Source organism: Penicillium odoratum (assembly GCF_028828045.1).
Source record: "Penicillium odoratum strain IBT 22623 chromosome Unknown utg000004l_segment0_segment0, whole genome shotgun sequence".
NCBI classification, from domain to species: domain Eukaryota; kingdom Fungi; phylum Ascomycota; class Eurotiomycetes; order Eurotiales; family Aspergillaceae; genus Penicillium; species Penicillium odoratum.
The window spans coordinates 26,870-48,660 of NW_026643146.1; the positions used below are offsets into that span (position 1 = coordinate 26,870).

At 46.0% G+C, this 21,791-nt stretch overlaps 5 protein-coding genes across 5 annotated transcripts; 1 reads left to right on the forward strand and 4 right to left on the reverse strand.

Annotated features, from left to right (window-relative positions):
• Positions 1 to 265: 265 nt before the first annotated feature.
• N7520_004280 (uncharacterized protein) lies at positions 266 to 2,290 on the reverse strand (the record flags this gene model as incomplete). Its single annotated transcript, XM_057138214.1, has 8 exons — positions 266 to 416; positions 487 to 877; positions 940 to 1,123; positions 1,175 to 1,302; positions 1,359 to 1,530; positions 1,579 to 1,847; positions 1,960 to 2,149; positions 2,195 to 2,290. The coding sequence occupies 8 exons, from the start codon at positions 2,288 to 2,290 to the stop codon at positions 266 to 268; spliced, it is 1,581 nt and encodes a 526-aa protein (XP_056996421.1).
• Positions 2,291 to 5,349: 3,059 nt separating this feature from the next.
• N7520_004281 (DUF2841 domain-containing protein) lies at positions 5,350 to 6,706 on the reverse strand (the record flags this gene model as incomplete). Its single annotated transcript, XM_057138215.1, has 3 exons — positions 5,350 to 5,882; positions 5,935 to 6,117; positions 6,169 to 6,706. 3 exons carry the CDS (start codon positions 6,704 to 6,706, stop codon positions 5,350 to 5,352), a joined length of 1,254 nt encoding a protein of 417 aa, XP_056996422.1.
• A 4,013-nt stretch (positions 6,707 to 10,719) lies between these two features.
• N7520_004282 (uncharacterized protein) lies at positions 10,720 to 11,156 on the reverse strand (the record flags this gene model as incomplete). The annotated part of the gene is made up of 2 exons (XM_057138216.1): positions 10,720 to 10,746; positions 10,842 to 11,156. 2 exons carry the CDS (start codon positions 11,154 to 11,156, stop codon positions 10,720 to 10,722), a joined length of 342 nt encoding a protein of 113 aa, XP_056996423.1.
• A 3,030-nt stretch (positions 11,157 to 14,186) lies between these two features.
• Positions 14,187 to 16,280, forward strand: N7520_004283 (uncharacterized protein; the record flags this gene model as incomplete). Its single annotated transcript, XM_057138217.1, has 5 exons — positions 14,187 to 14,205; positions 14,259 to 15,050; positions 15,098 to 15,275; positions 15,323 to 15,480; positions 15,529 to 16,280. The coding sequence occupies 5 exons, from the start codon at positions 14,187 to 14,189 to the stop codon at positions 16,278 to 16,280; spliced, it is 1,899 nt and encodes a 632-aa protein (XP_056996424.1).
• A 639-nt stretch (positions 16,281 to 16,919) lies between these two features.
• N7520_004284 (uncharacterized protein) lies at positions 16,920 to 20,965 on the reverse strand (the record flags this gene model as incomplete). Its single annotated transcript, XM_057138218.1, has 4 exons — positions 16,920 to 16,929; positions 17,425 to 18,430; positions 18,475 to 20,099; positions 20,220 to 20,965. 4 exons carry the CDS (start codon positions 20,963 to 20,965, stop codon positions 16,920 to 16,922), a joined length of 3,387 nt encoding a protein of 1,128 aa, XP_056996425.1.
• Between the last annotated feature and the right edge of the window lie 826 nt (positions 20,966 to 21,791).

Here is a 21,791-nt window from a genome sequence, read left to right on the forward strand (position 1 = left end):
GAAAGAACATTCAGACGTCGGTGCTGGAGGACTAACAAAATACCACGAAGTCTGCTGCTGCATTGACTTGAACATCTAGTTAAAATTGCTCACTCAAGTAGTACTTGCTCATTCTCATCAAATGTGTTTTCAGCCTGAATTCCAACCCTGCCATAGCGGAAATGATATATAAAATATGAAATAAAAAAAACCCGAATAATGGCCGAGTCACAGAAGAACCCAGGTCATTTGGAAAATCCGCCAGGGAGCATGGGCGGATTCGCACCTATATCTTGGCTGGCCAATCTCGAAGTTCAACTGAAGGGTATATGATCGGGTTAAAGGTTTCCCGGTAATTTGTAGCCTGTTCAAATGCATAAGAAGCACCGATAACTCTAGCATCATCCCACCTACGGCCCACGAATAGAATGCCAGTTCTGGAAACGAGAAACTTAGCCATTGCTGTTACTTTACAGCAATCTCAAGCCGGGAATTGCAGCCACTTACGGGATCTCGGGTCCAGTTGAGATGAATCCATTGTGCATCTTTTCCAGAGGCCAGTCTTTGGGATAAGCTTGTAGAGGTACGGATACCTGTGGACAGCCGCCCACACTTGCTGCTGTCTCTGTCCATGCTGGTGCAACCAGTATATCGCAATCGTAGTTGTCAAGAAGACTTCCCAGCTCTTTGCCCATCTTCAGCCGAAGAGAGAGTGATTCTTGATACTCATCTGAATTCATATCGTACTGTTGGGCTTGCTGGGCTGCCGTGTCGAACTCCGTTAATTGATAGTTTTCTGCATTTTCCTTGGAGAATTTTCTTGTGTAGTTCCTGATATCGTCAAGAGTAAGAAGGCCTTGCGGGTTTTCAGTAAATGAGCTCAAGAATGATTCAATGTCTAGAGTAGATGGAGAGTCAGCTGAGAACAGAAATGTGAAATCATCACTGGTTGTGCCTCACTTTGTTTTAGAAGTAATCGCGACGCAAATTTCCATTTATAACCGAAGCGTTTAGACATGTTCAGCGTCCAAGAAAAAAATTCAACATCATCAACGATCGTTGCACCGAGGTGCCTCATTTTACTAAGTGCTTCATTAAATTTCTCGGTGGCAAATTGATCCCGCTTCATGATGTGTCGTGCGACCTGTCCTGGTCAACCTCATAAGCCACATAAGCAGGATGGAATCACTCCTACTGCTACTCTTAAGTTTTGAAGACCAGAGGTTCTACAGTGCTCTACAAAGTTAGTGCGACCGAGGGGTCGAGGGACGCTATGCAAGTCTCGCGGGTCAACCTTCTCCAAGGTATCCTCGTCGTTTGGTTCTGTACAGCATCAGATCATACCTAGACAGAAACATAGAGGAGATCGAGTGACTAACCGGCTATAGCGGTGAGTATGAGGGCTGCATCTTTGACAGTTTGAGATAAAACTCCCACGCTATCTTGATATTCATTGGCAATAAAAACTCCATCTCGGGAAGTTAAACCCGCAGTTGGTTTCATCCCGATAAGACCGCAGCTACGAGCTGGCGTTGCAATGCTTCCGGAAGTCTGATGATTGTCAGATCAGTGCAAATAATCATGTTCTCAGCATCTAACCTCTGTACCCAGTGCAGCGGCCGCCAATCCCAGAGCTGTCGCAACAGCGCTCCCCGTCGAAGAACCACCGGCATCCTGATTCGCGCAGAAAATACCGGCACACTGGTCGCCTACCGGAGACCAGCCATTTGGCGCAACACCCGGAGATCTGAAATTCAGCCACTCAGACATGGTTGTCTTACCAAGAATAATGGCCCCTTCCTCGCGCAGTTTGCGAACCACGGTCGCTTCAAGTGTAGGTTTTGCACCTACCAAACCGCTGAATCCGGCTGACAATTATCGATAGCATTAGCTTATTGGTGAAAATATGAATCATTCGTGTGCAACTATGGCTGATGGGTAATTAAACAGAAAAGGAACCAAGGGGTAAGAAGATCCTACCTGTTGTCGACATGGAATCTGTAGTAGAAAATACATCTTTCAAGAGAATTGGGATACCGTGGAGCACGCCCCGGGTTTGATCATTCTGACGTTCATCATCACGCTCTCTTGCGATATCCAAAGCATCTGGATTGATCTCACTAACGGCATGCACCTTTGAATTGACTTCTTCGATGCGAGCAATGTATATCTGAGAATATCAGACAAGTGATGCCCAATCTTTTGTTTGACTTACCTCAACTAGTTGAACGCTTGTCAATCTCCGTTCCTGTAACTCCTGGAGAAGCTCATCGATTGACACATTGCTCAGCCGTAGCGGAGATTGACTCATTATAGATGTTGGTCTCTGCAGCCTGGATAAAAGCGAAGTGGCCAGAGTCATGAAAATGAGGTTTCGAGGATGAAAGAAGCCGTCAACCCGGATGTGTTGAACTTCGTGAACAGGAAGTTGCTGTTCAACCCTATCGGTTTTTTGATACTTGTTTTCTTTTGTGATGGCAGGTTTTTAGAACTGTAGGGGGGGGGGGAAGAGCGGTGGTGACACTTGAACCAGAGTGTGCTACCATTTATACACAATGACCCAGGTGACTCAGCATAGGGTAATGACATGTCTTTCGGGTAGAGACGATTGAATTGGGTGTCAACGTATTGAAGTAGTAGAAAGACGCCGTAATCAGAATAAATGGCTGTCTCAAATTCAAGAAAGCCAATGAAAAAATTTGAATTCGGCCCTCGTTTTTCTATTCTGTTTTAGGCAAATCTTTTTGTTCCCAAAGAGATTTGCCAAAAACGGAATGGTCTTGCAGGGATCATCAACCGGGTGGTCTGACTAGTTAAAATCACTTTTGAACAGGCTCAGATGAGATGTGGCGTCGTTAGTATTGTATCACTCTTATCTATAGGCCTAATCCTAAAATTCTAGGTCGTAAGACAGTGGTCTCTGCATATGATACATACTTGTTCGTGATAGGCGTTCCATCGGAGTTTGAACTCGGTAAAGAAGAGCGTGAGCGATGAGAATGAAGCAGCAGAAAACCACATTTTTGCGATCATCTGCGAGATGGTACATATAGCACGAAGGATATTTTTCTCAGTACATTCACTGAGTCGGTTGCTACTTCCTTTCAACATTCAAAAAGTTGGAAAATATCAGAATAACTGATCTGAAATCAACTTTTGTATTTTTGGCTACTTCAGGCAGGGATCATAGGGAGAAGTTTGATGCGAAAGTTTTCCTAAGGTCATGTTGGAGCACCTGTATTTATGGTATTGTCCTGTCACCCTGATACGCACTACTCATGCATTAGGGTTAGACCTGTATCCATAGTATTGGGTTGTGACCCACAGAACCCCACAACAATACAACTAATATACACATGCTACAAGAGAGAAGGAGTTCGTTGACCCACCCTCCCGGTTTCCTGGTTCCCAGACCCGCTTGTCTGGTGAATGACCACCCCCAACCAGGTCAATTGTCGATTTGCCCCTTTTTCTTCCGTCCAGAAGTTCCTCGTTGCCGAGACCGAAGTCGGTAACATCAGTCGCCAGGAAGTTGTCGGCATTTCCTCTCCCTCTCATAGACCTCCACTCTGGTATGACCTGCCTGGATATGTGCGCTGCACCTACGGCATACTCAATACTGGGATTCTTGGACTGGCCCCAAGAGCTGCAGCGCTCATTCAATGGGAATGGAATGAATCTGTTTTTGTATTACAAGTCAGGATAAGATAAATAGGTCTATGTAGGTGCCTCTGGACAGGAACAGGGAAAATTACTAAATCAGGCGCAATATAGCCTCACGCCTACTGACCTAATTCGACAAGTGTTCAAATCAAATGAAGCACATTATTGTGGCGCAATTTCTAGATGAAGTGGTGAACGGAGTGATTTTCTGCAATTATGTTGAGAAAAGAATGGACTAAGATCTATCGAATGGCAGGGAAATCTGTTAGGAATTCTAGTCTTGCCCATTTGGGCACCTGAAAAAGGCAATGAAGTGCTGAGATGCTCCAACAGAACCCAATTATTCTGGAAGTATCCAAAACTGTGGGGCCAGTAATCTCGCCTGTGGTAGAAGCAATGTTCCAGGACTGGTCATGCAGAGGAAGAAGGTGTAGAAAAGCGGTTTGGGAAATTGGAAAAGCATGACCGCCGAAAAACGAGAACCCAGTGGGGGTTGTTGGTGTGTCAGCCTACAAGCCATCGTTGCCATCGTTTGGGAAGTGGCTGAATGATAGACTTCGCTTATCCAGCGACTTGAATCAGTATAAGACATGGGTTCGTGCACAAGGAGCATTTGTTTCATTGACTATGATGGGCCACCCCATTGACATCATATTTTTCAGCGGTGACAATCAGGCCGCTAAAGCTGGTAGGTTCCAGGAGTCATAGTATGTATAATTACGTGGAATATATATTATTACAACATCTTTTGTAATTGCAGGGGGATCTTGTCCGAATAATTGCGTGTGAAATAAGCCGTTGACTCCCGAGAGCCACTGTTTTATTTTTAAATACCGCTAGGATGGATTGGCTCCATAGGATGGATTGGCTCCATAGGATGGATTGGCTCCATAGGATGGATTGGCTCCATAGGATGGATTGGCTCCATAGGATGGATTGGCTCCATAGGATGGATTGGCTCCATCCTACACATTATAATCAGACGATTTGAAAGTACAGTAACTATATAGGTTGATCAAGACACCTGGTACGATTAAACGAAGGAGAAGAAAAGGAAGAAAGAGAGAGAGACGAAAAAAACGAAGATCAAAGGATTAATTCGATCTTCTTGGGCGGGCTCCTTCTCGGGCGGGCTCCTTCTCGGGCGGGCTCCTTCACCAGCGCCCCTCTGAATCAATCTCTATAACTATATTGACCGGCGCGCCTGCTTCAATGTAATCCCGTTAACTAATAATCATGCTCAAGGGAGGCGGATCATCTAGTCCATGGCAGCCGATGCGTTTTGACCGCGCATCCTACTCGGTATAATGTGGGTCAAGAGCCTTGTCATAATGTGAAAACACAAAATTCACATTACACTCAAACTGTGAAAAGAGTGATGAATCAGACATTAGCGATAATTTTGGGGTTAAGATTTGACTCCATTTCAGATGCTAAAATTAAAAGCTCGCAAGATTACAATATGAACACTCGACGATATGAGAAAGGTTCCGCGCGTAGTGGAGATAATGTGCCCATCAAATTCTCAAAGAGAACCCTGTCTAGCCTCTTGAATCTCTTCTTTCTAAAGTATATGCTTTCTTTATTTCATCGTACATCACTCAAGCCAGTCGAGTCCAGCCCATCTTTGGCATTAGAAAAGGCTAGATAGTGTCAATCCGTGGTGATGCCCGTCCCAGAGAGTCATTGTGGAACGGCAGTGCCCTTCTATATCATCGGATTCATTGGGGACTGGGCATGAGACATATTGTAAAGACGTATCGTTGGTGTCGTGAGCACGTGGTATGCCTGGGAAGGGGCAACTTGAATGCGTGATGGAAGGCCGTAGTCGTCGAGGTCGACGGCATCCTGGCTAAGGTTCGCTGTCTCCCAGGGGCCGTAGTCGCCATTGATGGAGCGCTTATGGTCTGAACTCGAGATAGGGAGGTTCTGGCCGTGGTCAAAAACCGAGACACGATACGGGTTGATCATGTTTGCGGTTACGGGGGTGCTGAGCAGAGATTGGGAGGACAAAACTGTGCATTGGAGAGGGTCGGTGTAGTATGTTTGGTATTGTGGGTCGCTATGGATATTGAGGCCATCCTTAGAGACGTTTCTGGAAGAAGTGACGCCTTTGATACGGGTATCCGATGGAGTAGGCTGCTCAACGGATGATTCAAGTTTTATTGAGTCTTTGTCCTCCCCTCCTTCACTCTTGGGAATGATCTCTCGATACGGGACAACGACAACCTTGCTGCCATCTAAAATAGCGTTAGTAGTTAACTATCTGGACTTGAAGATTAGATTACGTACCAACTTTACCAGCCTCGAATTGCTCTTCCGTCTTTCTCAGCCGCAGGACGTCGTAGATGGACTTAACGCGGGATGGGTCCTTTAGGTTATGCTTAGTATCATCGACGGCCTTCCTAAGCTTATCTGCAGTAATTTGATAGGGAACAAGTTTGCAAATGATGTGCAGCAGTAGCTTGATGCGATCTATCAAAATTAGTATGAGAAGAAAATGGAAACAGGCAACAGAATACATACCCTCTTTTCCAAGGTAGTCAGGATGCTTGTGCATAACATCCGAGGGCCACCACGCTGGCTTGTTTTTTTCTGGGTCACCCTTAGCCCCGGGAGCAGATCCTGGTGGAGGCTTTCCTCCGTTGTAAGGGTGATGTCTTGGCTTGTTGGGTTCGATTAATTTGATGAATGATTTAGCGATCTCATTGCAGTTGTATTGTTGGAGGAACCTCAGGGCAGCTTCATAGTAGCTCAGGACCTTTTGAGTATCTTTCACTTCAATAGAAACCATGTCATTAGACGTAGGAGAGCGTTTAGATGCATCTTGGCGGCGACGACCCCGGCGAGAATTCCGGCGGCGAGGATTCCGGCGGCTAGGCTTGATGTTCACTCTCTCGCCAAGAATCTCAACGAAATTCTTGCGGACCTCCGGGGTGAAAAGGGTCGAATTTTGCTCTTTGATTGAAGAGGACTCATGAACCTCGACCTTGCCCTTATTGTCGATATAGATAATAGCGTAGTGGTCATAAGGCAAACGGACAGCGGATGGAGATGATGCCATCATGAGCTATTAACACGTAAAGTTAGTGAGGCTCAAAACAAATCATGATACTCTATCTTAACATACTGGAGTAAAATCGACAATTGAAACATTGGAAGCTCAAGCTTAGATTAAAGTATGTCCAATTTATAAGATTACCAGATGGAATGGTGATTCTTACAGAACTTTGTCTCCAGCCGGAACTGAAGACTTAACTTCTTATGCCTGAAATATGCACTAGGCCATATAGTCAGCCTGATGATCCCAATTTCAAATCTAATGCATCCAGTATGAAGCTAAAGAAGCCCTTGACAGCCTGTCAGTGCGTAACAGGCGGCGATCATCTCTGTGACGCGCCGGATAGCGATATTTGAAGAAAAGCACCCCGGGATCTGTTACCCAAGTCAAGCTACTTGGAAAAGAACCATCGGTCTATGGATTGTTGGAGGATTTTGGATATAGACTCACAGATTGATACAGTTGGGGAGCTATTCCAACGGACTGATGAGCAATGTGAGGGAGGACTGCAGAGCCAGACCCAAATTAATTTTTGGCAGCCGGTGGGTCAAATGCAGGAAGAAGCGAACGAGATAACTCCACTCGTGTGCTGTTCCGGGGCGAGGGTGGTACGAATGGTTGTAAGCTGGATGTATACAAAATTTCTTGTCGAGTTCACGGGATGAAGCTGTTGAAAATGGGTTGAGCGAATAAAGACTGGATAGGTTTTGGAAAAAGGATAGAAGTTTGAGAGGGATGAGCAGGGTTTCTTATTTATTCTCAAAAGATCAATTGGTAGCAAGCTAGGCTATTCCATTTTGATCTTGGAAATACCTTTTTTTTGTCATTTTTTATTTTATATTTATACATTTTCTATTTCATGATTTATCTTGTTATTATTTTTTTGATTAAAAGGAAATAAAACCTGACTTCTCATGTCTCAAAAACCCCACCAAACTCTGCGCCACATCCACTTTGGCCGGCCCTTGATGGATATCAGATACCAAGGGATTCCCGCCACCTTTCAATTTTTTTTTGGAGATTTCATTTTCCTTGTCTGATCGCACGATGGAGTACAAATTCGGAATAGCCTGCACTAGTCAAGGTTTTAGTACGTATTTTAGCGGAGATTGAATGTCCGATCTAGAGATTGATCAAAGAAGTTCAATTCAAAGTTCCCATGCCTCGGCTAGTGGCTGATAGCTCCAGTCATGGCTTGGCAGTCTTGCAGAACACTAATCCGAAGTGGTTTTTTTGCTTGAGGTCGCGCGAACCCGTAGGTTCCATTTTCGGCTAGGTCACACCTTCAGAAGCATGTCCTTTAATAAAGAAACACATGAGCTTTTATGATTGATAGTCTTTCTAGCCAGAAGACTTTTTGTGACGAAAATGGCTTCCTTCTGGCTTGAGTGCTTTATTTTATTTAGCCATGATCCGGTTTCATAGCATGACCACGTACATTTGTTGAGATTTATTATATACGAAGTACTTGAGTTCAACCGCAATACAAGTATTGCGATTGCATCTACACAATGAACGCTTATCTAGACAGCACTTTCATACTCATCCTTTTAACATTAGCTTTGTAAAGCTATTAAAAAGGATGAATTTTAAGAAATCCACCTGCCAAATCACCCCCGACATATCAGTCCCTTGAATTTCAAGCAATAGCCTGAAATGAAAGAAAGAAGCAGATATATATCATTCTCTCATTCCGCTACCTGTCTTACATCAACAAATGTCTTAGAGAGATCTAACAAGCTCGCTTTCCGACTGTGAACTTCAAAATCAGGGAACGTGAACTCAATTTCCCACTCCACAATTTCGTCTTCCACGTCACGCCAAGGAACCATTCTTTCCAAGACACATTCAACAGTTCCCGCTCCCTTTGCGGTGGAAATATCAATAGGTGAAATATCGGGCCAGACGAGAACTTTGTATTGAAGATGAAGAACAATAAAGGCAAGTAAAGCTTCATCTGACGTTTGATCACCAAGCTTAGAAAGAAATGATATTCCCGACCAAAGTTCACGGCCAAGAGCCGATTCTCGGGTTTGTTTTGGCGACATTTCCATCATCACAATATAGATTTCAATTGGCGAAAACCATAGGAATTTTGGGCGGAACTTATATTCGCATCTTGCCCGAAGAGAGTTCGATACTAAATGAAACTTCGAGCCATCGTCACTAGGCAGCAATACTTCTTGGACTTAGTATATAGTGCTCTAGCTTTACTATGAAATATAAAATCTTACCGTCCGGATGTTTCAGTAAACCTTTAAAGTGGTCTACCATATCGAAGGAAAAATTAATATCCATGATTTTTTCAGTGCTCGTGGTTTTTTCGTTGATAGCTTAGAATGATGGGGTGAGATTGGAGTAATAATTTATTGAAAAGACTAGGAGAAAACGGGGCTTATATTTATATGTCTTAGAGCTCTAAAGTAAAAGGTGATATTGCTGCGAAAAACGTATCAGAAAAAGTCAGTAAATGATGACTGCCGGCAGTAATCAACAAAAGGTAGACTCGGGGATGCGCTAGGAATTAGACTTCAAGCAAAGGACCTAAGGCGGATCTTCCCCGGTTATAATTCATGGGAGAAATTCGACGAAGAGGAGAGGCTTGTAAGGAAATCTAGGGAGGTCTAGACTGGGAAGTTGTATTTTCTTTCTAGATTGCCCAGAAAAGCCTAATGCTCTTCGGTATACCTAGTTCATAAATTTGAGTGGATGTGTTTCTCGGTATATAGAATTGAATTCTAGATATATAAGCATTGGAATATGAAAATAGCCTGATATGTACCCTCTCTATAGTCAAAATCGTCACTTCAAATCTGGATATGGAGGAATCTTATTATAATTGTAATAAAAGATGATACCCGATTTAGCAACCCGTGGGTCATAATTGGCTTGACTAGAGATAGAATTGTCTAGACTGTTAATTTCTGTCCACGAGCCGATCTCAATGGACTTACCAATGCATTCTTCGAAAAGGACCTTTGGGGGAGCTTCAATTCCGTCTTTGGTGCCCCTTTTCTCATGGAAGTCTGAACGAAGGGGTATGGTGCGGTTATGTGAGGTGAAAAGGACTTGGTGATAAGATTGAGGTTCAGGTTTCAGGGAATCTAAACGATCGTTTTCCGGGTAACGCAAGGATTTCTCCATAAAAAAAGCCTTTTGGTTGGTAGACGACGAAGAAAACCAGCGTGCATGTCGCAATGCTCGAAGGCTAGCAGAGAGGCAATCAAAGAGGCAATTCATCTCATCGAAAGATCAAGATTCATATAACTCTGTAAAGATTTTGCGAGGCAGTGCTAGAGAGGGCGAGGCGGAGGCTGATATGTTTATGAGGATAACATTGTGTCTAGTCCGCTAAACTAGTACTCGAGTTTCTAAATTAGACTTGGACCTACCCCGTACGCAACTGCAGTAATCTGGTTTCCGCGCTACTGTTAGCATAACCGTCCCTACCATTTCATGTTTTCTTAGAATGTGCTGAATCCTTATCAAAATGAGGAGGTGATTTAGATCCACATTATGGCCAGATGCTTGGCATGCTGTGATGGATGTACCTGACAAAATCTGCTTTGGGCAGTTGGCTTTGGCCCCACGCTGGGCACCCGAAATCACGGGACTCACCAATTGAAATACTAGGGAGGAGAATGTATGATCAAGAAAGGCCCATTGACAAATCGTACATAGCCCGCGAAGCCGATACAGAACGGACAGGACCGCTAGTTCCATATGTCGCCTCTAACACAATGAAGGACTCTCAATTTGTTGATACGATGTTTTCTTCCACATGAAAATTCTGAAATCTAGGTTATGCGAACAACCAAACAAGGACAAAGCTTCTCCTTTGATGATTAGTTGTGGGCAGTGAACAGTGCATAGACTCAAAACGCTGTTTCTAAGACTCGAACGAGAAAATTAGATACAAATTGGTGATAGAGAATTCTTCAATATGTCACTTGGCCATATCCACGACTTTAGCTTGCGCGCGGGAATAAATTTTTTGCCCCAAAGCATCCCAAAGTCTAGCTCAATCTCATCGTATGACTTTCCTGTGACATATTAGCAATGACCAAGCTTAACACAGAAATATCTTCTTACACAAAGCACTCATTCCACATAGATCTCAAATCGCTGGTAAAAATACCGCATCTGCAAGAAGGACCTCTGGCGTGATTTTTTTTAACCCGTCATAATTTTCCACAGTGCTCATATAGAAGTCATCCCAACCGGAAAGCGTACATCTCTCCAGAGCTAGGAGCAGTTTTGGCCGAAGTTCGGGCTTGGCCGCGATTTGTTTCGCCAAAGACATACAGTCTTCGAGGTCTGTATCCTCAAAGGTTTGGGAGACCGATTCGAAATTTTCGAGCAATGCCTCCTTGACAAGTCTGAAAACATACTTTGCCTTTGCTGATGGGTCTCCAGGCAGCGTGGGCTCGTCATCTTTCTTGGGGTGAATCATCGTATAGGTCTTAACGTGGAAGTTTGAGGCAAGTCTGCCAGTGAAAGTACAGTCAAGTATACTTGACTTGAAAGAGAAAAGAAAATTGCCTGATACATGGGAAACTTTGGTCCCGCCGTCCTTTATATGACATCTTGCTGTGTCCCACAAATACACCAAAGGCGGACATATATCTATCTGAGCGGCAAACAAAAAACGACTAGGCTGTGGATCAGAAACTCTAGCGGTTGTCAGAGCTGCTACTACGGACTAGCGGGCATCCATTCTCGATCTTGAATATCCATTTCAGTGGGAACATTTGGCACTATCGGTACACTGGATCTGCGAAACGACTAGCTGGCGAAAGAAAGTGATGCGCAGTCTTCGTTAACGTGAAGTCCGGTTGCGCGGGCGACCCGGTTGAGCGAGCGACCCCACCAAAAATCCACTTCCATATTAATACGTCTTCTTCAACCATAACAAGAATGCCCCCTGAGCGCTCCGATAAGAAAAAAAAGCTAATAGAGCAGGAGGGTCGTCTTTTATTAGCTATAAAAGCTATAAAAGATGGTAAATATCCCTCTGCTGCGGCTGCTGCACGATCCTTTGATATCCCTGTCTCAACTTTGAAGGCACGGATTAATGGGCGTGAATCTGCTACTGAAAAGCGACACAATCGCTTTATTTTCACCGAAATTGAGGAAGGATCGATTGAAAAATGGCTACTGGATATGGATTCTAGAGGGGCAGCTCTTACTTTGCCTATGTTGCGAGATATGGCTAATCTGCTACTTTATGCCCGAAAAACTACGCCCTCTACTGTGGGTAATCATTGGCCTGCTGAATTTATCAAACGACGCCCAAATCTCTCTACTCGATTCTCTCGCAAATACGACTATCAGAGAGCCCTTTCAGAAGACCCTAGAATCATTAAACCATGGTTTGATTTGGTGCAAAAAACAATTGAAAAGTGGGGTATTGTCTCGGACGATATCTTTAACTTTGATGAGAGTGGTTTTGCTATGGGTATCGGCGCAACACAAAAGATTATCACTTCTGCACGGGAAAAGAGCTCTTTTACAAGCCGGAAATCGCGAGTGGGTAACCATAATCGAGTGTATTCGAGCTTCTGGAAGTATTATGCCTCCACTCTTCATTTTCAAGGGAAAAAAGTTTCCAGAGCATCTACGCCCTTATCTTCTTTTAAATCAAGAAGGAGCACGTCTCACTATGAGTGAAAATGGCTGGACTACTAATACAATTGGTTTATGGTGGTTGAAACATCTTTTTATCCCAAATATTGGGCCAAGAGTGGGGAAATATTGCCTACTGGTCCTCGATGGTCATGGGAGTCATTTGACCCCCGAATTTGACCAACTTTGTGAAGAAAACCAAATTATCGCAATCTGTATGCCTCCTCATGCTTCCCACCTTTTACAACCTTTGGATGTGGGCTGTTTTTCGGTTTTGAAGAGGCTTTATGGAGGAGCGGTTTCAACCTTGATGCGGAATGGAGTGAACTCTATTGATAAGGAAGATTTTCTTGAACTTATCGCTGATGCGAGAATTGGTGCTTTTAAGACTTCTACTATACAAAATAGCTTTTCAGCTACTGGATTAGCACCATTTGATGCTAATAAAGTCTTAGAAAAGCTAAATGTGCGCCTGGATTCCCTTCCTCCTCTCGATATTGTCTCACAGCGACCACTCTCTTCCGGCAGTGATAGTGATCCAAATACTCTCTGGACTCTCTCAAAATTCACAAAATCACAATCTCGGATCAAAAAAGGTCTAAAATCTTCTTCTTCAATCCTCTCTTCACCTACAAAAAGAGAGCTTCAGAAGACCTATGATATGACTATCAAAGTGGTCCACCACCATATTTTTCTCCAGAATCGCTGTACCCAATTAGAGGCTACCAACAAGAAACAGACAAAAAAACGAGAGACCATACATAAGTTTACTACCCAGAAAGGTATCTTTGGGGGTCTAGAGAGTGGTAAAGATGATGTGGTTTATGAGGATGAAGATAATGGTAAAGATATATATTTGCCGGAGGTATCTACAAGAGCGGTTGTTGAGCCTACTTTACCTTCTATGCCTTCGGTTCGGCGGCATGTGACATGTTCTGGCTGTGGGATAAAAGGTCATACATATCCTGGATGCCCTTCACGTGTTTATTAGCAAAATTTTGAGTTATTTGATGGTTTTAGTGGTAGTTCAAAATTAATGATTTTTCGAAGTTTGGTGGGGTCGCTCGCTCAACCGGGTCGCCCGCGCAACCGGACTTCACGTTACGTGTTACGTTAATTACGTCATCCCGCGATAATATCTAAATATAAGCATCCAGACATTTATCAGTAAACAGCGGTGAACTGCCGCAGCCGTCAAGAGACGGTAGATTCTTTTAGGTACTGCGGACCCTGTTAATGACAAATGACATTAACAGGATTAGGGGCACCTCACTACAGGTTCGATTACTGCCGTGAGGTATTTGGTTACTAAACCTAATTAGGGGCATTCAGTTGGGTGCCCTCGATCTGGTTAGCGTTGTTGGCCCTGTAAGATTGGGGATAAGATAAGCCATCTGACCAGAACGAGCAACCCCGGTCCCCGGGTTGATTGCACGCCGTCTCCATTCGTTTGAAAGTTGAGAAGCCCGAGATATAACTTCGCAAGTCGATGGTGTAAGCTATGATGATTCCAGAGCCAGATGAATTTTATTTTTGCGAGGTAACATGGGATCCCTCGTTTCCTTAACAGGGGGCGCATGACTTTGTAAGGCAAAAACTGGCGGAAATACTTTGCCGTTCCCAAGGGGTTTGACGAGTTATAAGGTAAATTTGCACGCAAAGCGAATAGCGGTGTGATGATTCTTACGCACCCTTTGATAGGACTTACAGAAGCGCCCAGCACGGACCCATGGTCTGGACAAACCACTTGATTCACTTGACGCGCCTCTTTTAAGATTATCCTGGAGGGAGGGGGCCAGGATGACAATGTAGTCTCACTTGCTCCGCGATTTTTTCCTCTTGTCTATTCACAGCAATCATGGCACGCCAGATTCCATGTGAGGGTGACGACACTGCTTATATTCTGTTCCTTGAAGACTCTCTTCGCCAGTCATCTCAACAGTCTACCTACATTGGAATATCATCGGCCCAGCGGACTGCAACGGAGTCCGTATTCAGGACGAGGTCTTTGAAATACCTTGTCGCCACACCCGTGAAAATAAAATTGCAAGGGAAACCGAAACCCATGACAGTAGCACACAACCCGCCCCGGAATATCTTAATCAGCAGCGACACCTACGCAAAGATTGTGGCGATGCCGCGGCTTTCGAGATCATCCAATACATTCCAGAAGGACCCCCTGACCCAGAAGTAACCGACGGATCCAAACCGAGCCGGAGCAAAAAGGATGTACAGAAGACACTATCAAGATTCATCAGCTTCATGGACGGTCTGCCCAAATCGAAAATTTGGGAAAATTGGGTGTCGGCTATTGATAAAACTCGGCGAGGAAATTTCCTCAGGGCACTGGTACAAAATTGTGGCTCGAGTACATCGAGCCTTGCCTCACTGGGAACAACGAAGGAGTTGGCAGACATGTCATCCACCTTGACAAATGTTTTTGTTTTATCTGAATACGCCAGCTTTATGGGTTCTTACGGTATTGTGAATCAACAGCTCACATGCTTTCTAAATATGGTGTTTGTTTCCCTTTGTGCAGTTGCATTGGAAAATAACGAGGACAAAGATGGCGTCTGGGCGGTGATGCGGAAAGTCCTCGGATCGGATGCTTCTTCAAAACAGCTTGGCAGACTTGTTCGCGGCGCAAAATGGGCGAACGGTCTCGTATCGCTCTTTTTGAAGACAAAGTGGGAATCTAGAAGCTGGGATATTCTTTGTGTCGGTATGGTGGCCCTGATCATCTTGTTTTGTCAGGCTAACTCTGCTAAGCCCAGCATCCCGTCAGCTTTTACGCCCGGCTAAGCGACTGTTCTGTGGATAAAAAGGAGATATTGGAGAAAGTGGGAACTAATGTCCATGATAGCTCCTTTATGTCCGGATCCACAGGCCTGCCGGCACCCTTTGCAATCCCTTTGATCGTAGAAAGGGTTTTCAAGAACAACAAGTCGTGGGTAAATTACTTCTGTTACAATTTTTATGACTGATAATTTCCAGTCTGAAAGTGATTTGCAAATGTCTGGGCTACGAAGTATCTTCTGTCAGGTCTTATCAGACGCCCTTCAACAAAGCCCTTGGTTACCATTCCGCCAAAAAGAGGCCGGCGTCGACACAGTTAAAGCCGTCGAAAAGGCGTTGTCCTGACTTTCCACCAGGTGAGACTTTTCCATAATTCAGAAAAGGCCATCAACTAACATGTCCAGATAACGACGGCCAAAGAAGCCAAATTAGCCCTCTTCGTGCGGCCAATACATCAGCTAGTGGCCTCCCACCAGCGGATGGGGGATCCAGAATGCCTGCACAGGCAACGATAGATGTACTGGAATTGGCACCAGCCCAGAGGATACAATCAGACTCCGGTGATGCCTGGCCGGCTTCGGTCGCAATAAATGCTGGCAATGTTTCTATTGGCTGTCCCTCTACAAGTCTTTCGCTACCAATGGATATGCAAAGTCAAGCATCGCCCACGAATCCAGCAAGTAATTACATCCCATCTGCGGATTTGACTACTCCACCATCTTCTGCAATTTCTCATAGCGAGAATGCATTTCTAAATTCATCCTCTGAGTTTAATGCGCGCACAATGGATGCAGCACTGTTGAGCTGTGAGACATACAGCCAGCCCGAGCCTACAGCTACAGGAGTCTTGCATATCATAGACGGAGGGCCGCCGATAGACACGAATAGCGCAGACTGGCAACAATCCTCCATCGACATTAATGGCGCCGCTCTCTCTGAATCGGCTTCAAGATCGCGGCTCACAGGGTCTAGTACATACGATCAGAGGGTTATCCCAACCAGTGATGGCGGGAATCTCAACCTTCACAATGAGTTGTACACACTATTTGACCATGACTTCACGTCAGCTGCGCTTCCAGACGCTATGTTATGGAGGCTGTTCCCTCCTGAAAATGACCTAGAGCAGGCACTCTGCCTACCTCATTATCCTTTGTAAATTCTTTCGCGCCAAAGTCTATCTCTCCATTTTGCGCAGCTCCCCTCGGTAAATCAGCCTTCTGGCATGCAAGAGATAAGTTCCAGTGAAGCATATGCTATCATGCTATTCCACATTAGTGAGTTGCAAAGGAGGCAGTAGGGTTCCAGCTGATCCACCTTGACGTTGATCTTCATATATGTTCGAAAAGCACGAATGTAGAACCTGCACTAAGCCATCCTGTTTCGGTCGCCTCTATTCACCTAAGTGGGAGGTGTAAGAATATTGAAAAAGCGTGTTTTCCCCTCTCATAAAAACAACGCGGTTATCAGGATACTCTTCTATCATCGAGCCAAGCGAATCCTTGAGCTCGGGAGGGTCCCTGTTCATCAGACGATTATGGATAATGAGCTTGTAGGACGGCATAAAGAGAGCGTGTGAAGGCTCGGGAGGACCACAACCCCTTATGGTTTGTACATCCGTCCCCGTAACGTCGTCAAGTTTTGGGTACCCAGCTTCGCACGGAGAGACCCTCTAGATGGAAAGCGCCACTAAGGTGCCTACGGATACCAACTGAGTGCCTCAGATCAGACCTGAGGACAGAATTAGTCTACGACGGCCGAGAGCCTAAACTGGAGCCTTGCCAAATATCTAAGTACTTCATGAATCCCTATGGGATTAGCGGCGTGACGCATTTCTCAGGCCAAGATTGAATCATGCAACTTCAAAAGGGTGATGCTTTAAATTTTCAACTTGTAATATGCAGAAATCTTGATACGTAGATTCATTACTATGAACAGGATTCGACCACATAGCATAGTCGAAATAATGCTCTCAGCCTGCACACTAGCCCATGTTAGGTGCCAGATAACAACTTTCCACATTCCGTCCCGTAAGGAAAAGGTCAAATTAATACGAGCTTAGCACTAGTTACAGCGCCAAAACGCATAATTTATTGGTGACCTCACGCAGTCAAGAGGAGCAAGAAGAGTTTAGTTTGGCCGCAACGGGTTACCTGTCGCTGCGGTCGTAGACCGTGGCGTCAGATAGGCCCAAATGACCCGGGCCAAACTAGGATGGTGGAGGGGACGGTGGTGGAAGCAGCAGAGACAGCGGGGCCGGGGAGCCTGTCTGGAACTGGTGGTTGAGCTTGTAAAGGACTGACGCATTCGTCGTAAAATAGACCCTGAATGCCTCCGAGGTCCATCTCCCTAGCATCTGAATCTGGTCGTCGAGTATCCCACTATCGTGCGCATGCTGAGCCGCACCCTTCCGAAAGCTGTGACCTGAATATCCGTGTGTCGGTATCCCAAGTGCTCTTAGCTTAGTAGATAAGGTCGAGAGGAAGTTGTTGCGGCTAAATGGTCTTCTGCCGAAGGAGAACAATGGGGCGTCGGGCCCTTTGGGGTCGAGAAGTAGCAGTTTCCGAAGGGCGTCAACTGGGCATGCGCCGTCTCCCGTCTTTGCAAGAATAATTTGCACCCCTTCGTGACGGCGGTCCGTCTTACTGCGCTTGAGTGTGAGTTGCGCGTGGTCTAACGAGGGCGAGAGTCTGACGTCTGAGCGCGTTAACTTTGTGGCGGAGAAGATAGAACGTGTGCGGAGGTCTTCAGTCTTATAGGTAAATTCTCCGAGGCGGAGAAACCCAGCAAATGCTACCCGACACGCGGTTGCGAAGTTCAGGTCGTCTAGGAGGTTCGCAGTCATCTCTAAGGGACGTAACGGGAGTGTGGCGAGGCCTGCGGATAGTTTCGTGATAGTGTCACGCGAAATCGGTTTTCTGAGCCGTACTTTTGTCATGGGATTGAGTCTTCTCGCGCCGTCTATAAGACGTCGGAAATGCTTGTTATCAAAGAGTTTATCGTCAAGGAAGTTGTCGATATGGTAGGCTCGGAGAGCGGCTAGGTCGGCGAGTGCGGTATCAGGCTTGACGGCCTTTTGACTAGCGTTACCAAGAAGTCGTGCGCTTAGCCATGAGGTCAATGAATGCCTTGAAACTGGCCACGCGGATAGATTCTGTAGCGCGCAGTGCTTTTCGTAATTACGCTGAACGGAGAGGTAAACGGAACGTGTGTTAGCGCTGAGTCCGTTCCAGAGCAGTTTCAGGTGGCCTGCATTGAGCTGAGGAGCTCGTGAAGAGAACCACGCGGGCGGTTCAAGACCGAGAGGTCCTGCCAGTGGGGACAAATGTTAGCAATGTCTTCAAGATTATTACGTGAGAGCGCATCTGCTAATGTATTTTCCCGGGAGGGGAGCCAGTGTGGCACGATGTGGATGTCTCTCGCCGCCGCTAGGATAAGTAGGCTCTTTAGAGGTGCGTTAGGCGGACCATGAAGGAAGCCTTTCTTGAGTCCCATGTGCGCTGTGGAGCTATCCGTGTGGATAACGAGAGTATGATGGAGCCAATGGTGGCTGAAGAGTAGGAAGCCTTGGAGGATGGCGTCTACTTCTTGAGTATTGATGTGCGCGTGTGCGTCTTGAGCAAGGGCCAATGTGGCAGCATTGCTTTGATGAAGCTGGTGACAATGGGCCAGCCAGCAGTCTAATGTAGACTTGGATGAGAAGAAGAAGAGCCCCTGGCCTATACTAGAAGCATCTGTGTAGAGATGCGTGATAGTGCGGCGGCAAGGGTCAATCAGGAGTACGCCGTTGAAGAGAGACAAGGAGTCCCTCCACCATTTCAAATCGTCACGTACCTCGTAGGGGATACGGCGGCGCGCGCTACTCCCATGTGGGAAAGCGGCTTGGAAGGAGTATAGAGACTGTAGCCTTGTTCTCCCTAGCCGGACAACTCTTGAACAGAAGGCTAATAAGCCTGCGAGGCGCTCTGTTTGCTTGAGTGAGAGACTCACTGCCGTCAGACAAGCTGCGGCGTCCAATGTGGCGCGGCACAACTTTTCTGGTGGCAGACGAGCTTCCATTGCAATAGAGTCGATCTGGATACCTAGGACTGTAACGCAGGTCTCTTGCTGGTCCTTTTTGGTATTGCGGGGGATACGTAGGTAGTCGGTGACCCTGTTGTAAACCTCGTCGAAGGGACCCGTAGGCTCGGACACCGAGGGAGACCGGGCAATGACGATGAAGTCGTCTAGGTAATGATTGATATGGAATGCAGGTAGGTGGCATTGGAGTATCCAATGGAATGCCTCGGCGAAGAGATTGAACAGAAATGGGGCCGTTGCGAGGCCAAAGGGGAGACAGCATTCGACGTAAGTCGAGTCATTCCACTGGAAGGCAAGGAGATGTTGGTTATCCTCGGCAACGGGGACTATTCGGAAGGCGTCCTTGATATCCCTCTTGATGATTGTGCAACCCCGGCCAGCTTGTATGACCTGCTCGTAGATATGATCAATTGTCATGTATTCGATCGCTGACCAGGAGTCCGGTATGCCCTGGTTAAGGCCCTGTCCAGGCGGCCAAGATAGGTCATGGATGCGGCGCCATCCCCCATCGTGCTTAGGAACCAACCCAAGCGGTGAAACAAAGGAGGGCCTAGAGGCTAGTCTAACACGGCCGAGGTTGAGGTCTTCTGCTAGTTGGGCCGTGATTATGCCGGGTTCGTGTATGTGATGGTTAGAGGAATAGCGAAACTGCTTCTTGCCCCTATAGCCAACCTGGGCACCGTAGGTCAGAATCCCAGCGATAGTGGAGCCCAGATCGCCTGGATAGTAGCGCAGAAGATTGCTCCAGCCTTTCGCATTGAGTGGTGACGGAGAGGATTGTAATCTTGGGAGCTCTGGGTTGAACACGGGATATTGAATAGCAGTGTTTGGTCTAGGTGGTTGCCCCTGCGGTGTGAGGCTTAGGGACAAGGGGTTAAGAACAACGTTGCCGGTGTCACTAGTGCAGTTCTCAAGGGCTATCGCTTGCTACTTCTTCTTGCGGCAGGAGGAGGCACCATGCTCGCTTAGGCCGCATGCCGTGCACTCATGACGTCTCTTGCAGCCTTCCCAGGAGCACCCTATCGTATTGAACTTATCGCAAACCTCTGTCTCATTATTCGAAGACCTGGTATTCCTGGCTTGACGAGGCCGGGCTGGAGGATTTGTTGGTGACTTCGCAGGTAGGGTGAGATTGTGGCGGAGGTATTTCTCGCGAAATGGGCCTGTGACCAGGTAGTTGTCCGTCGATAGCTCTCCTTTATCCAGTATGTATTGGTGGAAATTAAGGGCAAGTGGGAGAACTGCTTCCGACCACTGATAAGTCTGAGCGAAGTCCAGGATCTGCCTCATAAACATGAGGAGGTTGGGAATTGCCTTAGGATGTTTCTCGCCGAAGAGGTACCCTACAACGGCCAGATAGGCAAGAAAGCAAGTCGTCCATATCTGAGAGTTAGGGCCCCAGTCCTTAAGCGACGCTGCTGCCTTCTTGAAGCCCACTGTGCCTCCCGATTCGGTCATTTTGAAGACTCTATCCTCCTGATCTAGCTCGGTGACTGACTTCTCTTTGAAGCGTATAAGTTCAGTCGCCTTCAACTTCCTCTCGAAGACGCGGATAAGAAGGGCGGCGGAGACACCCTGAAATATGTCGATGAGTGATTTGACCTCAGGGGGAGGCTCACGGTTTTCTTCGAGATTATCGTCATCTTGCAGGTCCACATGAGGTCTTCTGCGGCGTAGATCGGTCTCTGCTACATCCAATTCAAGGCGTCTAGCCCTGTCTTTCTGTATCTGCCCTAACCAACTGGCACGGTCTGCCGCACCCATAGTCTCCCAAATGTGGGCCGGTGGCCAAGCGGAGTCGAGCGGGGCAGGAGTGACACTGCTGGACTGGCTGAATGTCATGGTGGAGAGAGATATAGTCAAGGCTTATCGATGCTGTTGCCGTAGGGAAGGACGTGAAACACAAAATTGACACTTGACTGCCTGAGAGATGACGAGCTACGAGCTACCCGCAGAGGCCATCAAATGACTCTCGTGAGGCAGTTGTAGGAGGAAGAGGCCCTCGGAAATGTCGGTGTAGATATCACGTGAGGCTACAGACATGGTGAGGCTACAGGCATTGTGAGGCAACCCCAATAAAACCACTCCCTTTTTACAGGTGTTCTGGTTTCCCTCTAAGATTCTTTCTAGTTATAGGTTCAATTAAAGGAAATTTTAGGTAATAAAGGCAGAGTAGAAGATAGAAAGACTGGTTTTCTATTAATTACAAAATAAAAACGTTGGATTTTAGTATATTATGGTGGTAGTTCCACAAAATAGGGAAAGGGTTATGAAGAACATATAGAAATATATATTTGAACATGAAGTAGTCGGTATATTATTTAGACATTAGTGAAAATGAAACAAAAGTTTTTAATATTCACTCTAATCAAGATGATCTCTATATAGAATGAAAGCTAAATTTCTCTGTTACAATTTGTTTCTTTTTGAATAGATAGACATTATTTGTTGCGGTAGAAAATTGAACAGAAAGATCTCTTCTTTCATGGAGTTGAAATATTTTTAGGGATCTTAGGGGAAATTGGAGTGGGAATTGGGTTTTCCTGGGTTTTCTTAGGGTTTATTGGGTTTTGCTGGGGTTTACCTGGGG